General features: G+C 50.9%; 1 protein-coding gene across 12 annotated transcripts in view; it reads left to right on the top strand.

The window, feature by feature from the left end:
- The window catches only part of JAKMIP3 (Janus kinase and microtubule interacting protein 3), a 70,980-nt gene extending 52,564 nt beyond the window's left edge, over positions 1–18,416 (top strand). For 7 of the 12 annotated variants that reach the window (XM_071564147.1, XM_071564148.1, XM_071564146.1 and 4 more), the window contains 7 exons: positions 595–660; positions 1,043–1,111; positions 1,196–1,273; positions 4,358–4,561; positions 4,867–4,932; positions 7,385–7,457; positions 8,187–8,252. In XM_071564147.1, the coding sequence (XP_071420248.1) occupies positions 595–660; positions 1,043–1,111; positions 1,196–1,273; positions 4,358–4,561; positions 4,867–4,932; positions 7,385–7,435 (534 nt within the window). In that variant the 3' untranslated portion in view covers positions 7,436–7,457; positions 8,187–8,252. Of the gene's footprint in view, positions 1–594; positions 661–1,042; positions 1,112–1,195; positions 1,274–4,357; positions 4,562–4,866; positions 4,933–7,384; positions 7,458–8,186; positions 9,327–16,845 lie in introns of those variants that run through there. The other 5 variants (XM_071564149.1, XM_071564144.1, XM_071564139.1 and 2 more) reach the window with 4 other exon arrangements.
- The last annotated feature ends 269 nt before the right edge of the window (positions 18,417–18,685 follow it).

Below are 18,685 nucleotides of genomic sequence, written 5' to 3'. Positions count from 1 at the left end.
GCCACCTCCTTGGCCCTGCCCTGAGGCTGATGCTGTGCTGGGTCTGGACACAAGAGAGGCCCAGCCCAGGGGGTTCCCTTCTCCTGCTGTGTCTGTGCTCAGAATGAAGGTTGGGATGAAATGCAAAACCCAGGTTCAGTACTTTGGTTTTATAAGAAAAGCAGCAAAGATGGATGGAATAGCCAACATCTCACTAAATGCTGCCCAAAATGATGGCTTGGCTGGCACAGTGAGGACTGTGCATGGGGTGAGCACTGTGTCTTCTCTCAGTGGCACTTTGTGCTGAGCTTGGTCCTGTCCTGTGTAGCCTTGTGGTTATTCTCTTTGGGGTAAAAATAGATCCTGTGTCACCTTTTTTTATTTGGTAAATATGAGAGTTTTGAAGAATTAACTCTTATGTATGGTAGGATTTGGTATGAATATTGACAAGAGGTTTTACAACAATGTTGCATTACAATACTAATTTTCTCTGGCTTAGTTTACTGTTTCTCAAATGTATTTAATTTCAGATTTATTTAATACAGCAGTGACCCAAGTAGTGGGTTGATAACCAGACACTGGGATTTGTTGTAATTGTATTTTGTTTTGATGCAGAATCTGACCAATGAAGAGCAAGTGGTCATCATACAAGCGAGGACTGTCCTCACGCTGGCTGAAAAGGTAATGGCCAGGGCATCACTCCAGCACGTGTGTCAGGGCAGACACTGGGATGGGGGGTGGCTCCAGCACAAAATGCCACCATGCTTGATGTGGAATTACACCAGTTTTGTCAAGGTAAAGGTAACAGGCAGGCAATGCAGACAGACATTGCTTCATTTAAAGTGGTGTTGAACTAACAAAGCAATGTCAGAAGGTAATGGCCACCCTTTGACACAGCCCTTTTCTCCATTGCCATATACAGAAAATACAAACATAATGATATAGTTAATTTTGCTCTGTTGTTTGACTCAGTGCTGGCTGTGTGCTGGCACACCCTGAGTGCCAGGGAGCCAGGCCAGAGGTGTGCCCTGCTCAGGCTTGGCTCTGCTCTCTGTCTGTGCAGTGGCTCCAGCAGATTGAGGTGACGGAGTCGGCGCTGCAGCAGAAGATGCTGGACCTGGAGAACGAGAAGGTACCGGGGAAGGAGCAGCAGGGAGAGGCTGCAGGGGCTGTGGTGGCACATGGGGGTCACTGACAGCCCCTTCTTGGCCCCCAGGAGCTGTTCAGCAAGCAAAAGGGCTACCTGGACGATGAGCTGGACTTCAGGAAGCAGTCCCTGGACCAGGCTCACAAGGTGAGGGATGTCAGTCTTGACTGAGCTGTGACACCTCAAGTAACTCACCCTGGGTGACGTGTGTGGCCTCTGTGCAAACTCTCTGCTCATGGAGTGTGACAGGCTGAGTGTTAACCAAACCCTCTACACCCTGAGCTGGCAGTGAGTTCCTCATGAACAGAATTCCCTGGGTTTGGGTGGCCCTTGCAGGTTTAGGACCTGAACATTAACTTATTCAACATAAGTTCTGATTCACCAGAGGTTTCAGTAAAGGACTGATAAGGAAATGATGTTTTCAGTAACTTGTCTTTTCTTTCCAAAATAGATATTTGAGCCTAGACATTTCCTTGGATCTCTGTACCCAAAGCAGCTGGAGGGATTCTGGGATTCTGTAAATTTGAAATGTAACTGCTGTTAGGTCAGGTTCATCATTAGCTGATTCTAAGGCATTTCACCCATCCCTTCAAACATCAGCTGTTTTGTTTCCTTCACTGAGGGAAAACTTTAATATATATTCACAAAGGACATGATTGCATAAATTTTCATCTTGATTTCATTTATTCAGCTCTGTGCAAACCTTGAGCACAGTTACACTTTCTGAGAAGCAATGAGTAGTTAGGCCTGTTTCTGGATCCTGTTGTCTATTTGTATCTCAAGCCATTTGGGGGAGCTTTTGCTCCATACACTTTCTGTCCTGCAAGGGGGATTTTTACGACTGATTTTGCCAAATGCTGAGCTGTATCTGGAGCCAGAGCACAGTGGGAGCCACATCAGCCCCCTCTACCTGCAGTCTCAGCCTTAGCACCTTACAGTGGATGTTCCCTGCCTGTGGCACAGAGTGGAACAAAATGGTTTTTAAGGTCCCTTCCAACCCAAACCAGACTGGGATTCTGTGATTCCATCTCCTGCAGCCCTGAGCTGTCCTGAGAGGCAGTTTGGTGCAGCTGAAGGCTGAGCCTGAAGGTTCATCCTCACAGTTAAACCTCGAGTGCAGAAATCTGCTGGGTCTTGGTGAGTTCTGAACAGAGCCAGAAACTGTGTGTGGAGACTCACAACAGCAGCAGAGTGGGAAAAGCATATGACATCACTTGAAACTCCTGGGAATGTCCTGGAGTGCTCAGACATGGAGCCATGGCTGTGGATTCTGGTGTCCCTCAGCATCCCTGTGGCTCACGGCCATGAGATGGATCGGCCAGTTCAGGATCCCAGACTTACCAAAGGGTCCAAAACCAATTCAGCTCCTCAGCTCTGCTGCTCCTGGGGAAGCAGGGAATGCAATGACTCTGTGCAGCCCATGCAGGGGGAGCTGAGGGTTCTTTGGGTTTCCTGTTTTGTGAAGGCATCACACACGTGTCCCAGGCACAGTGCTGGGCTCTGCTCCGGGGCACAAATGCAGCCTGAAAGCAGCAGAAAACTTTGTTCTGCCCCACAACTGGAGTGGCAAAAGCTCTTTGCTTGGTAACAGTTGCTTCCCTTCCGTGTTTCCTTTGTGCCCCTGGAGATGGGAAGCTGCTAATCACCATCCCTCCTGAGCTGGAGCCAACAGGATTATCATCTGGAACCACTAATCTGTCTGCACAGCTCTCACTGCCTGTGGCTGCTGGAGGGGATTCTGCTCCAGGGAGCACTTGGGTCCCTCTGCAGCTGCTCTGGAGACTGGGAATCTCCCCACTCCCCCTTCACAGGTCAATACAATCAGAGAAGGATGATGGTTGTGAATGTGAGTCCATGTCTCAACAGTGTTTGTTGGTACAAGGTTAGTGAGGATGTTGGTGTTGTTTTAGAAAGGGAAAGCAGAGTCTTCTCCTGAGATCTGATGTGATCTTCCCGTGGAGCTGGGTTATCCTCAGTACTGCAACTCCTGCAACTGCCACAGTGTCACTGTCCTTGTGAGTCTGTCCTGCTGTCCTGGCTCTGCTAAGCCATAGTGAGGAGACACCACCAGCAGCCTCAGGTGGAGAAATGTGACTCTGAATTGAGCTGAATTGTCACAGCAGGGCCTGGAGCAATTTAAAAGCTGTGTTAATGTGGCACTTGGGGACATGTGTTAGTGGTGGCCTTGGCAGTGCTGGACTTGATGGACCTTGAGGACTTCCAGCCTCAGTGCAATTCCATTGCACTGGAGTTCTCCTGAGGCCAGGGAGAGCTCTGCAAGGTGCCACCAGCTCTGGAGAGGGTGTGCAGAGGTGCCACCAATTGCTGCCTTTTCTCTTGTCCTGTATCAAACTTGTTGAAAAATATTTCAGCTCCCTTTTGGCTTGAGGGAAAAGCATTTGTCTTGGATTCCAAAGCAGGAGACACTGTCTGGCAAGGCATCTGCCCTAGGAAGGTGCCAGGCTCAGCAATCCCAGGGAAATGTTGCCATCCTACTTCCTACACACTTCTCCATCCCAGTGGATCCGGAGGGTTCATCTGTCTGCATGTGAGGGGCCTTTTCTGACACAGTGAAGGCTCTGCAGGCTGAGATTGGAGAAGCAGAGCCCAGCTCCCTGACAGGCTCATTTCCTTGAGCATGGAGCCTCTTAGAGCTGCCAGCTGTGCCAGAGGAAGGGCTGGGAATGCCTTCCCACGATGCATTTTAGCTGGTTGGCACAAACTGTGCACACACAGAGCAGGGAGTTGTTCTTCCTGGCAGGAGCATGGACTGGTCCTGCTGTGTCCTCTTCTGCTGTGAGCTGGAGTGCTGGAAAAGGGGAACTGAGGGACTGAAAACTACATGTAAAAATTATCTGTAACTCACGAAATTAGTCGTCTTTGAGCATCCCTTTTCCCTTCTTCCTTTCTGCCTTGCTTTCCCTTTTTCCCTGTCCCTTCTCTCCCCATGACCATCTCCCATCCCCAGGAAGGAGATGACTCCCACCTGTTTGAGGAGCAGCCTGGGCTGGGCCCAAGGGCTGTCCCAGTCCCAGTGCTGCTCAGACCCCCAGCAGCCTGCAGTGTTTTCCCTCTGGATGGAGTTTCCCCGCCGTGCTGTGCGGGAGGCTCCGCACACCAACCCCGCTCTGCTCCTGCTGCCTCGCTGGGGTCGGATGTTCAGCTCCTCACAAACTCCTCTCCCCACCAGCGACAAGGTCGAGCTGACAGCCTTATATTGTTTTTGATTAGCAAATTCTGGAATTAGAAGCCATGCTCTATGATGCCCTGCAGCAAGAAGCTGGAGCCAAAATTTCCGAACTTCTTTCAGAAGAGGAGAAGGAGAAGCTGAAGAGCGCCGTGGAGCAGTGGAAGCGGCAGGTGATGAGTGAGCTGCGGGAGAGGGACGCCCAAATCCTGCGGGAGAGGATGGAGCTCATCCAGCACGCACAGCAGGTGGGCACAGGGCAGGGCCTGGCAGGGGCAGGGTGGGTGGTCCCTGGGAGCACCAGCCTCTCCTCCTAGAGCCACCCCACAGCTGGCTGGTCCTGGGGCAGGCTGGCCTTGCACACCCCTGCACATGGGGCATTTCGGTTTCCTGCCTTTGTGACATTCACTGAGGACTCACCTATGGCTTAATACCTGATTTATTTTTGGTAGAAGCACAGCACATCCAGTTTATATCCCCCAAACTAATGAATCTTCTGGGTACATCTGTATTTGATTGGTTAATAAATATTTTTTTATTTGAAATCTGACAGAGAATTAAAGAGCTAGAAGAAAGAATTGAAGGCCAAAAAAGACAAATAAAAGAGTTAGAGGAAAAGGTAAGGTCATGCAGCTGGGACAGCTGCTGTGTGTGCACATGACCATTATCCATTTCACCTGGGCCAAAGAAATGTCCTCCTGGAGCTCGTGTGTGCAGTGCAGAGAGAGAGTGGGAGAGCTCCAGAACACCAGTTTACACTGGCACCAGTCTCTCTGGGAAGGAAAGGCTGACTGGTTAAACTGAGTCTTTGCCTCTGTTGCCTCTCAATGGAGTCCAAAACACAGGACTCGGCAGGAATGGGGGTCCATCTGCCCTGGGAATGGACACGGTGAGGCCTGAGGTCGGCAGGTACTCTGGGAAGGGGCCAGGATCTGTGATCCTCCCTCCAGCTCCAGCATCTCCCTGTGCAGCTGCCAAGGACCAGCAGCAAAACTGAGGGGCTCGCTCTGCTCCCCTCGCTGCACTGTCACTGCCACACAGCTCATGTCACTGGGCTCTGCACTGTCACTGCCACACAGCTCATGTCACTGGGCTCTGCACTGTCACTGCCACACAGCTCATGTCACTGGGCTCTGCACTGTCACTGCCACCACGGCTCATGTCACTGGGCTCTGCACTGTCACTGCCACACAGCTCATGTCACTGGGCTCTGCATTGTCACTGCCACCACGGCTCATGTCACTGGGCTCTGCACTGTCACTGCCACACAGCTCATGTCACTGGGCTCTGCACTGTCACTGCCACCACGGCTCATGTCACTGGGCTCTGCACTGTCACTGCCACCACGGCTCATGTCACTGGGCTCTGCACTGTCACTGCCACACAGCTCATGTCACTGGGCTCTGCACTGTCACTGCCACCACGGCTCATGTCACTGGGCTCTGCACTGTCACTGCCACCACGGCTCATGTCACTGGGCTCTGCACTGTCACTGCCACCACGGCTCATGTCACTGGGCTCTGCACTGTCACTGCCACACAGCTCGTGTCACTGGGCTCTGCACTGTCACTGCCACCACGGCTCATGTCACTGGGCTCTGCACTGTCACTGCCACACAGCTCATGTCACTGGGCTCTGCATTGTCACTGCCACACAGCTCATGTCACTGGGCTCTGCACTGTCACTGCCACCACGGCTCATGTCACTGGGCTCTGCACTGTCACTGCCACACAGCTCATGTCACTGGGCTCTGCACTGTCACTGCCACCATGGCTCATGTCACTGGGCTCTGCACTGTCACTGCCACACAGCTCATGTCACTGGGCTCTGCACTGTCACTGCCACACAGCTCATGTCACTGGGCTCTGCACTGTCACTGCCACACAGCTCATGTCACTGGGCTCTGCACTGTCACTGCCACCACACAGCTCATGTCACTGGGCTCTGCACTGTCACTGCCACACAGCTCATGTCACTGGGCTCTGCACTGTCACTGCCACCACACAGCTCATGTCACTGGGCTCTGCACTGTCACTGCCACACAGCTCATGTCACTGGGCTCTGCACTGTCACTGCCACCACGGCTCATGTCACTGGGCTCTGCACTGTCACTGCCACCACACAGCTCATGTCACTGGGCTCTGCACTGTCACTACCACCACGGCTCATGTCACTGGGCTCTGCATTGTCACTGCCACACAGCTCATGTCACTGGGCTCTGCACTGTCACTGCCACACAGCTCATGTCACTGGGCTCTGCACTGTCACTGCCACACAGCTCATGTCACTGGGCTCTGCATTGTCACTGCCACACAGCTCATGTCACTGGGCTCTGCACAGTCACTGCCACACAGCTCATGTCACTGGGCTCTGCACTGTCACTGCCACACAGCTCATGTCACTGGGCTCTGCACTGTCACTGCCACACAGCTCATGTCACTGGGCTCTGCATTGTCACTGCCACACAGCTCATGTCACTGGGCTCTGCACTGTCACTGCCACCACGGCTCATGTCACTGGGCTCTGCACTGTCACTGCCACCACACAGCTCATGTCACTGGGCTCTGCACTGTCACTGCCACACAGCTCATGTCACTGGGCTTTCTCCAGTCACAACTGGTGTATTTGACCCAAAATTGCCCTCAGCAAACACCCCCATTTCCAGTGACATGGCCATGGGAGAGCTTGGTCAGGCACAGCAGGGGCTGAGCTGGACTTGCACCTGAGACTGAACCCAAACCTCAGCAGGGTTGACTTTGGGGTGTTTGGAGGTGTCAGAAGAACTCAGCTGATATTTTCCCTCCCTGTTTTCCCTGAGCCTGTGGCTGTGACTGGGCTGGGCTCAGAGGGGCAGGGATTGACTGTCATCAGTCCAAGGGACACAGAGGCTCTGGTGAGATGAGCTGATCCCCAAGCCTTTGGAACCAACTTCACACTCCATATTTCCTCTCACCTGAGAGTTTTGTTGCACTCTGTCTGTAACCACAGCTTTTTTCTCAGCTAAACACACTGTAAACTCTTAATCTCTTTCTTCTCTTCCATTTTTTTCCTCTCTTCCCTCCCCTTTTCAGTTTTTATTTTTGTTTTTATTTTTCTCTCTAGCTTTCATTCTTTGGTCATAGTCCTTCAGGCCACATGCACAAGGTAAGTCCTCGGGTCTCCTCTGGTGTCTCCTCCTCTTCCCATGAAACATCAGAGCCTTCCCCTTGCTGTATCAGTAGGACTGAGGGGTCTCCTGGGCACCCCAAAGAACCCAAATATGGAAATCTCTAAAGCCTTTAAAACCACAAAATCTGGGCACCAGCAGGCAAACACTTGTCCAACAGGATTTCCTTCTTTGGAGGGAAGGAAAAGGGAAAATAAAGCTGGCTTAAAAGCAAGAAAACTTTAGTAAACCAGGGAGAACACAGTCTGGGCCTATTCCCCTGCCTGCATCAGGGGTTGTTGCAGCTGATCCTTGCTGGGAATCTGTGGCAGCCTCAGCCCCTCTGCCTGCATGGCCAGGGGCTGACCCACTTGAGCTTGTCCTGCCTCCAGGACAGCAACAGAGGGGTTTGGGAGAACTTGGCATTTATGAGGGGGTGTTCCTCCAAGCATTGTGCCATAGGGGCTGGAATACTCCCTGAATCCCCCTTTTTCCCATGGAAATAGGGGATAAATTGCCCTATTTCTGTTTGTGCTGCCAGAAATGACCATGGCATAGATGGCATTGAGGAAAATGCTCCCCATGTAAATGGAATATAACACAAACCCTTTTTAATCAGTTGTACAATTCAAGATGTAATTGTAAATAGAACCTTACAGAAGTTTCATGCATGTGGGTTTTGCCCAGATGGGCTTTTCTTTAATCTGTGTTTCTGTATCTTGTTCCAGGCTGCTGAGGGAGCTCCAGCTGCTCCTGCTGTTGTTCCCAGGAAGACAGCGCTGCTTCCCGAGCCCGAAACAGAGACATTGCCCTTTCCACCCCCCCAGATCTGTCTCATACTTTGCTACTGGTGATGGGAGGTGCAGTCCCTGTGACCCTGCCAGAGTGGGGCTGCACCAGGGCGGGTGGAGATCCCTGCCCACACCACTGACATCCCTGAGGAAGCCTTTGGAAAAGACAGAACTGAGCTGACCAAGAAAGCCAAACCTCTCCTCCTCCCTCTCCTCCAGCCACAGGCTCCTTCCCAGGGTCCTGGCTCTGCTGCTTGGCCTGACCTCCCTGCAGTCCTGGCTCTGCTGCTGGACACAGCTCGGCTCTGTCAGGAGCACCAGAACTAATTCAGATCCACTGAATTACTTCGTTCCCTGCTAAGCAGGTGGCCCATTGCTTCTGGTGGAAGTGCCCGTGTCCTCTTTGTGTGTCACACATTTATATTTGTTACCCAGAGTTCTGTAAAAACCTCTCTGGAAAGAAGATTTTAGGAAGAGTTCCAGAGGAATAACGCATGAAAAGGTGAATATGAGTGAAAATGAAGTGGTTTGTTCTTCGTAACAGGGGGTGTGCCCCATGGCTGGAACGAGCCCAGTTGCAGGGAAAAACATGAAGCTTCATTCAAGAAATCAAGATGTTATTTTAATTTTTCTTGAGTTTTCGGTAAACTGTGATGAGAAAAATTACACAATAGTTTATAATTTGCTGTCCCTGAATGATGACAAAAGGCTAAACATCATCCCATCAAAAAGTTCAACATGGAAGGGAATGAACTAAGACAATTATCCCTGATCTAAACATGCTGGGCTGGGGGAGGCAGCAAGAGGGAGCAGAAGATGTTGTCACCTGAAAGATGTTGTCACCTGGAAAATGTCCTCACCTTGGGGAAAGGAAGCACAAGTCCCACAGATCCTGAGCCCAGGAAAACAAGTGAAGAGGGAAAATCCAGAAGAAATTCCAGACTGAGCACGTGGGATCTGCAGCTGAGCACAGACCTTGGGGCTGTGGGGCAGGCCAGGAACAAGCTCCTGTGCACAGCCACGGCAAAGGTCCATCCCTGGGAGCACGAGGCAGGAAGGAGATGGAGCTCTGGGCAGGTAAGATGGGCTGATCAATTGGAAACTCCCTTATTCTGGGAGCTCTGGAACTCCCTCACCTGCTGGTCTGTCTCACTTGGGTTAAAATGCTTCAGATGATAAGAGAGAACATACTGGATTTGGTATTAAATTACCAAAGTCCTTATTTAAGCAATATTCCCTGTGCCTGGGGAAGGAGCCATCACTGCCACACAGTATCTTCTGTAAATAAATTCCTTCTGATAAATGCACATGAGGTGCCACCTCCTGCTACCCTGCACTGACTGACACAGATAGAATTGGAAAGACCACCCTGGGTCCTGTGCCCACCCTTAAACACTCCCCCCACTGAGAAGGGTCACCCCTGGGTGGGATCCACCTGGACTCGTGGATGTAAAGGTTTCCTGTTGGTAACTGATGTTGCTGTAATTTACAGTTTAATTACTTCATTTTGAATTAAAACATTGAAAATACTAATATTAAAATATCATTTTCAGTGTTTTCAGGGATAGAAGGAGAAGACCATGGCAGGGGTCTGGAACTAGATGGTTTTAAGGACCCTTCCAGCCCAAGCCAGTCTATATTCCATGTTTTTAACACAGGTGGCAGGTGCAGTGGGATGGGGGCATTTCCCCACCAGGAGCCCACAGAGCTCCAGGGGAGTCACCTCCTTCAGCACCTGTGCAGGGTCTGTCTCTGTGAGCCTCTCTGTTTTATAGAAAATTCCTTTTCTTTAAATCACTTTATATCTTGATCTGCTGAACAATAATCAAATCATTCTGTGTTCCTGGTGTACTCCAGCTGTCTGCAGAGGTTGGGGTTTTTAGGAGGTCACCAGCACGTCCTTCCAGGGAGGATCCACAAGGGAAATGAGGAGCTACTGGAGCTGGAATTCCCTGTAAGGTTCCACCAGAGGCCTGTGTGTGTGAGCCTGTGTGTTCTGGAAGGGGCTGGAAATGACTTCCCTCACAAGGCCACTAATGAGCCGCATCATTAGAATGCTAATTGGCAAATCTTTGCTGTGCAGGGTGACCCCAAACATCTTTGTTTGAAGTGAAGTGTAGGGGAAATTCAGGCCATGAAGGGACTGTCACTGAGCAAAGGCATTCCTGAGAAGGCACAGAGGAATTGGCTCAAATTACTCCCTTTTACTGTGCTGTGAATCTTGTGGGTTTCCTTTCTCCATGAAGAGCTGGATTGGGCTCAGCACTAATGGAGACATTTCCAGTGGGTTAATAATTGTCAATTTATATGAAAGCTTAGGGTGTCTCCCTGCCTGGCGTTTCTGCTTCGCTGTCTCAGGGGCTGTTCCAGACTGAAATGCACAGAAATGACAGTGTCAGTCTGAATTTATGGATGAGATGGGTGAGATGGAGGCCCTGGGGCAGGAGGAACGTCGCTGGTGCTGAAGGACAGCCAAGCCAGGTCTGAGGCACGGCTGGAGCTCGTCCTGGAGCTCATCCTGGAGCAGAGCTGCTCCTTGCTGCTTTGCCAAATCCCACGGGAAAACACTGGCACAGATCTGCTGAGATTTTGCTTCTAAGCCAAACATGTGGTTTATTCCAGCAGGAGCTCTTGGTTGTGCTTCCTGGGCAGAGTCAGAGAGGGCAGGACCTGGGACAGCCTTTTTTATCATCCCTATGACCAAGCACCCCCATTCCTGTGCTGGGATATCACACACAGCACAGAACCCCAGAATGGTTTGGGTGGGAAGGGACCTTAAGGACCACCTCATTCCACCCCCTGCCATGGGCAGGGACACCTCCCACTGTCCCAGGTTGCTCCAAGCCCTTCCAGTCTGTCCTGAATCATCCACAGGGTGTTCCTGTGTCTGTGGGGAGCAGACAAGAGCTTTGGCAGAGTGCAGACCTCTGTAAGTTTGTGCCCAGCAGCAGCAGTTTGGTGCCTTGCTCTCAGGAGGGAAGCTCAGCCTGGCTGTGCAGAGCTGGGACTGGCAGGGTGAGAGCCTGGCCCACAAAGCTGGTTTAGAGACAATCATTTATTTTACCCTTCGTTCCCCAAGCAGAGCAGGTTCAGTTCTCATCACGTCTGAGTCCTCCCCCTTAATTTGGATCTTGCTGAGTGCTCATAAATAATAAGGACATGTATTTTTGAAAGTATCAAACTCAGTGCTAGCCTGAAGAATTAATTAGCTGGAAAATCTATTATAAAGGAGCTTTATTTGAAAAATGTGTTATGTTTTTAAATGAGAGTGTTTGTTTCTACCCTCCCTGTGTATTTATACAATGACATTTTCCTGGGCACAGTGTTAACTTGCCAGACTTGCAGAGGTCAAAGCCTTTGGGAAGTTGTTGTACTGATATGAAATGTAACAGGAATTAGAAATGTACCTTTCTGAGCATCCTGTAACAAGTTACCAGGAACCTTTTCTTGGCTCCTGTCAGGGATCTCCTCCTTTCACTTCAGATAGAGCCTCAATGCACAACAAAACACCTAAATATTATCTGGAGGAGCAAATTTGGAGCAGAAATGCAAATTAACCAGAAGAAACAATTTTTTTAATGAATTCACTGTGCTGCTGGCCCAAATTTTTGTATATTCATAATCTTTATTCCTAAACATTTCATATAATAGGCCTAAAGAAGTGCTTCAGCTGTTTGATAGGGAGCTCCCCAACCCCAACCAGTAACTGTGCCAAGTCATTCCAGTAAGTTACTGAATCCTGTGGAATGAAGAGGGACAGGTGGCAGGGGGAGCACATTCCCCTGTGGTTCCCTGGAGTCACTGGCCAAGTGCAATAAGGTGTAAGACAGAGGTTGTAGGTCAGGCCAACTCCTGGGGGAAACCCTTGCAGCAGCTCCTCCTGCTGGGTCAGATCTGGGGTTCTTGGGGTGCAGGGAGGGTGCCAGGGGGGGACAGCCTGGCTGGAGGTGGCCTGGGGGCAGGATAAGTCCATCCTGCCCACACTGGAGAGGGTCATGCACAGGTGGCCATGCCTGCCACAAACCTGTGCCATGTGGAAGGTTTGAGTGTTGTTCTGCTCCACTAAAATCAATGTTTTTCCATGGAGCTGCTCTTCAGTGCAGACAGGGAGGGAGCTGCAGTGCCCTTCCAGGTCAGCAGAGATCCCAGAGAAACCTCTCCCAGGAAAGGAGAACATGTCCAAGTAACTAAGACTGTACTGGCCTCATGCAGATCTGTAGAGGCAGACTGAGGAAATTCTGTTCTGTCAATGGCTCTTTCTGAAGACACATTGCCCCGGGGGGGCACTTTCCTCCTTGTTATAAACAAGAATGTTATAAACAGCCCGGGGATACAGGAGATGGGTGAGAGGAGTGTCAGGACAGCTGGCACAGAGAGCCCAGCCTGTGCTGGCAGTGCTGGGATGCCATGGAAGTGAAGGGATTGGACAAAACTCACCCTGTGCTAATTGTACCTAGAGAGCCATGATAGGACTCTGGGGGCTGAAAATCCAAATTGTACCTGATCTCTGGGAGGGTTAACTGCAGCTGTGTCTCCTAAGCCCTCCATGGTAAGGTCATCTGGGCAAGAGAAGGATGTTCCAGTGGGATGGAGCAGTGCCATCACCTGGAGGCAAGGGGCTCCTGTGGGGGTGGCATCAGGGCTGACACCCCCCAGATCCCACCCTTGGGATGCCTTTCCCCCAGGAGCAGGTGACAGGGAGGCCCAGGTGTCATCCTGCATTTCCTGCCTCAGTGCCACGTTTTCAGCCTGAGTGGGTGCTGTCCTGCTGAGCTGCCCTGTGCCAGCACTGCCACCTCTCCCTCCCTGTGCCAGGGGGCTGTGCCAGGGAGCAGGGCTGGGAGAGTCCCATCTCCACGGGGTGTGATGATTTGTTCTTTCTCAGAGCCGTTTCTGTGTTTGTTTCTGTTGCCCTTCACAGCTGATGTGCAGGACAGTTGAAGCAGGGGGTGGTTCATTCCCTGCTGTGCTGTGTGATTATGGCCTCGCACTGTAGGGAAGACCTGGCCATGGATTTATCCTTGGAGCACATGCTCTGGAAGGAATCAGAAATCATGGGAAGGGCAGTGGGCATGGCCCCAAGAGTGCCAGAGCTTCAGGAGGGTTGGGACAATGCTCTCATGAACAGGGTGGGATTGTTGGGGTGTCTGTGCGGGGTCAGGGGTTGGACTGGATGGTCCCTGGGGGTCCCTTCCAGCTCAGGATATTCCATGATTCTGTGATTGTGTGACAGCTGCAGGTGAGCAGGTCTGGACAGGGAGGGCTGCTGGAGCTGAGCCTGGCAGGTGACACCCCACCATCCCACCCCCCCTGCCCCAGGAGTGCCCGAGCTCCGGCAGTGCCAGCTGTGCCACCAACCCACTCCTGTTCCTGCAGATCCACTGGGAAAGGACACAAAATCCATCCCTGCCTGCCCAGACTGGGTGCAGCTGAATGGCTGCTTTGTCTGCAGGTCTCCCAGGAGCCCCTCAGACACCACATTCCTGATCCCAGCTGCCCCTGCAGACCCTCCCAGCCCGAGGATTGATGTCCTCAGTGGCACTGCAGCCCCTCCAGCTGGGGCAGGTGCTCTGAGGGGTTCCAGCCATGGACTCACTGCCTGGGCCTCACAGACAGAGCTTCCAAGGGTAACTGCCAGTGGCATTTATAAAAATCCTGTTATTGCAAATGTAGAAGATAAATATTTTAAATTAGAATTCCAGAATGATTTGGGTTGGAAGGGACCTTACAACTCATCTCATTCTACCCCCTGCCATGGGCAGGGAAACCTTCCACTGGACCAGGTTCCTCCCAGCCCTGGCCAGCCTGGCCTTGGGCACTTCCAGGGGTGGGGCAGCCACAGCTTCTCTTTCTTCTCTTATTTTCTTTAGTTGGAAAACAGATCAATGCTATTTATGTGTGTAAAAATAGTGATATTGCCTAATATTTGATATATTACACAACATGTAAATATGTTTTATAGTTGTTGTACCATATTTTCCATCAACATACTGTCTGTCTTCTGACAGATTTGTCTTTTTAAAAAGGATTCCAATATCATTTGTAAATCACTTGAAAAGTATGTATAAATTTATTGCATTTACTCATACACACCATGGACCCAAATGAAATACCCCAAATAATTAGGGAATGATACCAGCAATTAACCTAAACCAGGTTTCTAAAGGACTAAAGTAACAGTTTTCATTGCAGAATCAGCCACTTTGGTAATAACAATGCAGGGTTAAAATAGATAAATTTAATCTGTTCTGGTGGGTGCACAAGAAACGAGACTGTGCTGCCACGTGCTGCATTCTGGGTGGGTAGAGTCATTAAATAGTTTTAATTATAAATATTCTGCTCATTCTTTGTTACATGGTGCTTCAAAATCCAACATGAAAAGAAAATGCTGTCGGCTCCTGTGCACATACACATTTGTGTGTGTAAAATGAGCAGTATCAAGATTTTATCATAAATAAATGATTTGTACTGGAAAGAATCAGCTTTTTAACCCCCTGCTATTAAGCCCCAAGGGACCAGCACTATTTTATCCTGTAGCAGAAGCAGTTTGTAGCGTGTCTGTGTCAGAATTCCTCCTGTCTCTGTTGGGAAAAGACAGGTAAAGCCTAATTGTGGTGGCAGAGCCCCTGGCATTCCGATTCCAGCACAGGAGGTGATGCCAGAAACCCAGCCCTGCCCCACATGGGGGTTGTTTGTGGCATGAAACTGTGTGGAAAAGTGACCAGAAACGGTTAAAATTCAGCTGTGCTGGTTGTTCCTGTCGGTCCCGACCTGGCAGAGCAGGGCTGGAGGTGACGGGCACAGGCTGTGGCAGTGCCCCACATCCCCAGCCCAGCCCCAGCACCCCCAGCCCTGGACATGTGCGAAGCTTCAGGGAGCCCAGGAAGGCGTTTCAGATTGCAGGACATCAATATTAATGAGGTGAAGTGTTTTCCTGCTCGTGGGCAGTTCCTGTGCGCTGCCTGTGCTCACAGGGTTTGTCAGCATGAATCGATCAGGTCGGTAATTTTCCTTCTGTTGGGAGATTTGACAGTCTGATGGCAGGAAACCCCCAAAAGTCTCCAAATCAGTACAGCTGGGAGCAAAAGATACCATGGATATGTTCACTGGGACGTCCTGAAAAACAGTGCTCTTAATTCTTAAGTAGAAATTAAGAATTTAGTAACAAAGTGACCAGTCTGGGAGTCTCTGATTCCTTTCCAGATGAAGTCTGACCCACAGTCTCTGAGGAACTGCACTCCTGCATTGTTCTATTCAGCCAAGCTGCTCTTTCCTGCAAGCTGTGAACGCTCAGATGCACAAATATTAGCGCTTCACCCATTACCCGTTTTGAAAAGCTTTTGTCCCATTTTTACAGCTTTCTATTAAAAAAATCCCCCTTCGGCAGGAGATTGCGGGGTGAGAGAGTGGTAACTGTGCCTTTTGTCTGAGGCTCCGCCAGCCCCGGGCGCGCTGAGGGACATTGGAAGTGGCAGCGCAGGCACCGCGTCCGCCGCCACCAAACGCGATGTGACAGCCCCGACCCGCCCGGCGGTGCCACCGCGGCCGCACACAGCGGGGCAGGGGGCACAGTGGCATCGGGGAAAGCCGGGGCTGGTTATTCCGGGTTTCTCTGAAGTTCCGTGTCTTTTTAGGAATTGCTTCTGCAAATTCTTGGGGTGTCACTGCCCACCTGTGAGCAGTGTACCCCTGTCTCAAAGCCTCAGGGAGGGGCAGAAGGGCCACCTGACCTCCAGGACCTGGTGTGGTGAGAGGAGTCCCTGCCCATGGCAAGGGCTGGAATGAGATGAGCTTTGAGGTCCCTTCCAGCCCAAACCAATCTGGGATTCTCTGACCTGCTGGCGAGTGGATAGGGAAGGGTTAATTCATTCCCTGCACAGTGCAAGGGCTGTGCTGGGGAGGGGGGATTCAGCTGCTGGTGAGGTCTGGGGGGAGAAGAGACAGGGGCTGGGGGATGGAGAAGGGATGGGGAACGGGGAGTGGAGGAGAGACAGAGACTGGGGGGGTCTCTCCTTTTCCAGACATTGCCTGAACTGTTCTGCTTCCCATGTGTGTCTGCCCCAGAAATCCCCTTCCATCTGGCACTGGTCTCATAGCTGAGTGGGAAATGGTGAACACAGAGACAGGTCCAGGGAGGGCACACAGGGAAGGGAAGGGCAGGGCAGCTGCAGGACCCCCTCCCACCTATGGCACCATGTCCTTCGTGCTGTCCCTCTTCACCTGAGGAGGTGAATAACCCTGGTTATTGACTCATCCTCTCAGAGTCTGCAAGATGAGGCACTTTAAATTCCTCATTCATCACTATCATCACAATATTCTGAGTGTTGCCCAAAGCTGTTAGGGGAGTACTGCTTAAGGAAAGTGACTGACTGATATGATGTGTGGTACAGCCTAGAGAAAACACTACATTTAACGTTTAATAAATGACCTTTTTTCTTTCAGTGAAAACCCAGCAATTGGTTAAGCCTACTCGAACTTGGACTTAACTGAGATCTGCTTAACACAACCCAGTAGGGCCCATGGAATGGAACTGAAAATCCTGTCGGGGGAGAGGAGCCCAGTTATAGTTAATGCCTGTGTTTGTTCTGTTCTGTAGGTACCTGCACAGCTCCCAGTGCTTGGGTGGAGTTTATAAAGCTACGAAGAAAACCCCTTGATGCTGAAATTCTAAAACCCTCTCCCCACACTTGTACATTGACCATCTGTTTTAACCCAGCCCAGGGAGCTCAGCTGCAGAAGCAGAAGGAAGTGACTTGGTCAGATGTGATATTTGTACTGAAGGGATGCAACATTTTAAGGCAAAGGTTGTGGATTTTGATATCAGCAAATGATTATATTATGGAATTAATTAAAAAAACTCCAGTTCTACCAGATCCTGATACCAGTGCTGGGATTCCAGGATGAGCTTCATTTTTGCATCTGCATTTCTCACCTAAACAGATCCATTTTGAGCTCTACTGAAACACTTCCTGTCTTAAAAAGTTGTATTTACTGGAAGCCCTGTGGGTGGTGGTTGAGGTGTGTGTTCGGAAGTGGCTCAGGTCCATCTCATGGCTCTTCACTCAGGCCATGCTCTTGCCTGTTGTGTGTCTCTGTCTCAAGTATAGTTGTTTTCCCATTGATTCAACTTCCTCAGTGCTGGGGGTTTTAATTACAAAGCCAACTGTACAGGACAGGTCTGTGTGTAAATAAGGGATTGTGCTTATCTACATGTCAATATAAATATGTAAGAAGTTTTGTACATAGGAAAGAAAAAATGGCTCAGAGAATGGTTTCAGAATTGTTTCCTCTGTATAGATGCACAGATGGGGTTGACATCTCTGACTGCAGGGGAAGGGATTCCGCTGGGCTCTGTGGTGGGTGGGTTGGATTTGCTGGATCAGTCCTCGGCTGTGGCTCTGGCCAGGCTGGGGCCGGTGCTGTCCATGAGATGAGCTGTGTCGGGTCTCGGCTGTTCCCTCCTCGCCTCTGGCTCTCGTGCATCTTTTAAAACGTGGTCTCCAAACCCCAGGAGTGCTGTGGGGGGACAGTGCCATCCCCCGGGGGGTTCCTGCAGCCCCTCAGAGCGGGTGCACAGGAGGAGGGGGTGCCACTCCTCACCCTAAACCCGCCGCCCATCAGGCCCGGACTTCTTGTTCAAACTGTTGAAGAACGTGGCTGTTGATTCCAGTGTTCTGCTCTACAATATCTGTAGCCTTCAGTGATCCCTTGAGTGCCTTACACGGCTTGTGAACTGAATTCCTGACCAGGAGCAGACAATGCCCCTGGACGGAGGCGGCTCCTCGGCACCCGCACAGCGTGTGTGTGCACGGGAACGGCTTTGGCTTCGACTCAGGAAATCGCCCTGTGAATACGTGTATTAAACCCTGTATTATGTGTTGTACAGTTTAATAAAAGGGATTATTGTAAACTTATGCAAAACATTAACCTGGAGAAAATGGAGTTTTTTGGTGCCCTGGCTGGTGTGCCGTGCCCCGTGTCCTCTGATGCAGCCCCAGAATCATATCCCAAATGCAGAACGGTGGTTCAGTGCAGCGACAGCCCCAGACCAGGGGCTGCAGCGAGCGAGGGCAGAATTTTACACATATTTTTGTATTGTGATTCCTATGATATATATCGAGAGACTTTCTATTCCTTTGTAAAATACATAAATTATTGTCAACTTTTAATAAAAAGATCTGTTTTAAACCTTCCAATTGGATGAATTGTTTTGGGGCTGAAGGGATGGGTGAGCTGGACCACGAGACGTCCGGGGGGGCATTCAGGGGCCAACCGCGCTGTCTCTGCCGTCACTGGCGCTGGGAGATGTCACCTCCCGGTCGTGCGTGGGGACGGGCACGGGTGGATGGGCACCGGGAGGGGCGGGGGGTTCTTGGGCGGCTCTTAACGCGGCGCTGGGCTCTTCTCCCCAGGGTGAGGCGGCTGCGGGAGCGCAG

This window comes from Pithys albifrons, chromosome 9 (assembly GCF_047495875.1).
Source record: "Pithys albifrons albifrons isolate INPA30051 chromosome 9, PitAlb_v1, whole genome shotgun sequence".
In the NCBI taxonomy this organism is placed as follows: domain Eukaryota; kingdom Metazoa; phylum Chordata; class Aves; order Passeriformes; family Thamnophilidae; genus Pithys; species Pithys albifrons.
Note: the sequence above shows the minus strand (reverse complement) of the source record. Positions and strands in the feature narration are given on the sequence as shown.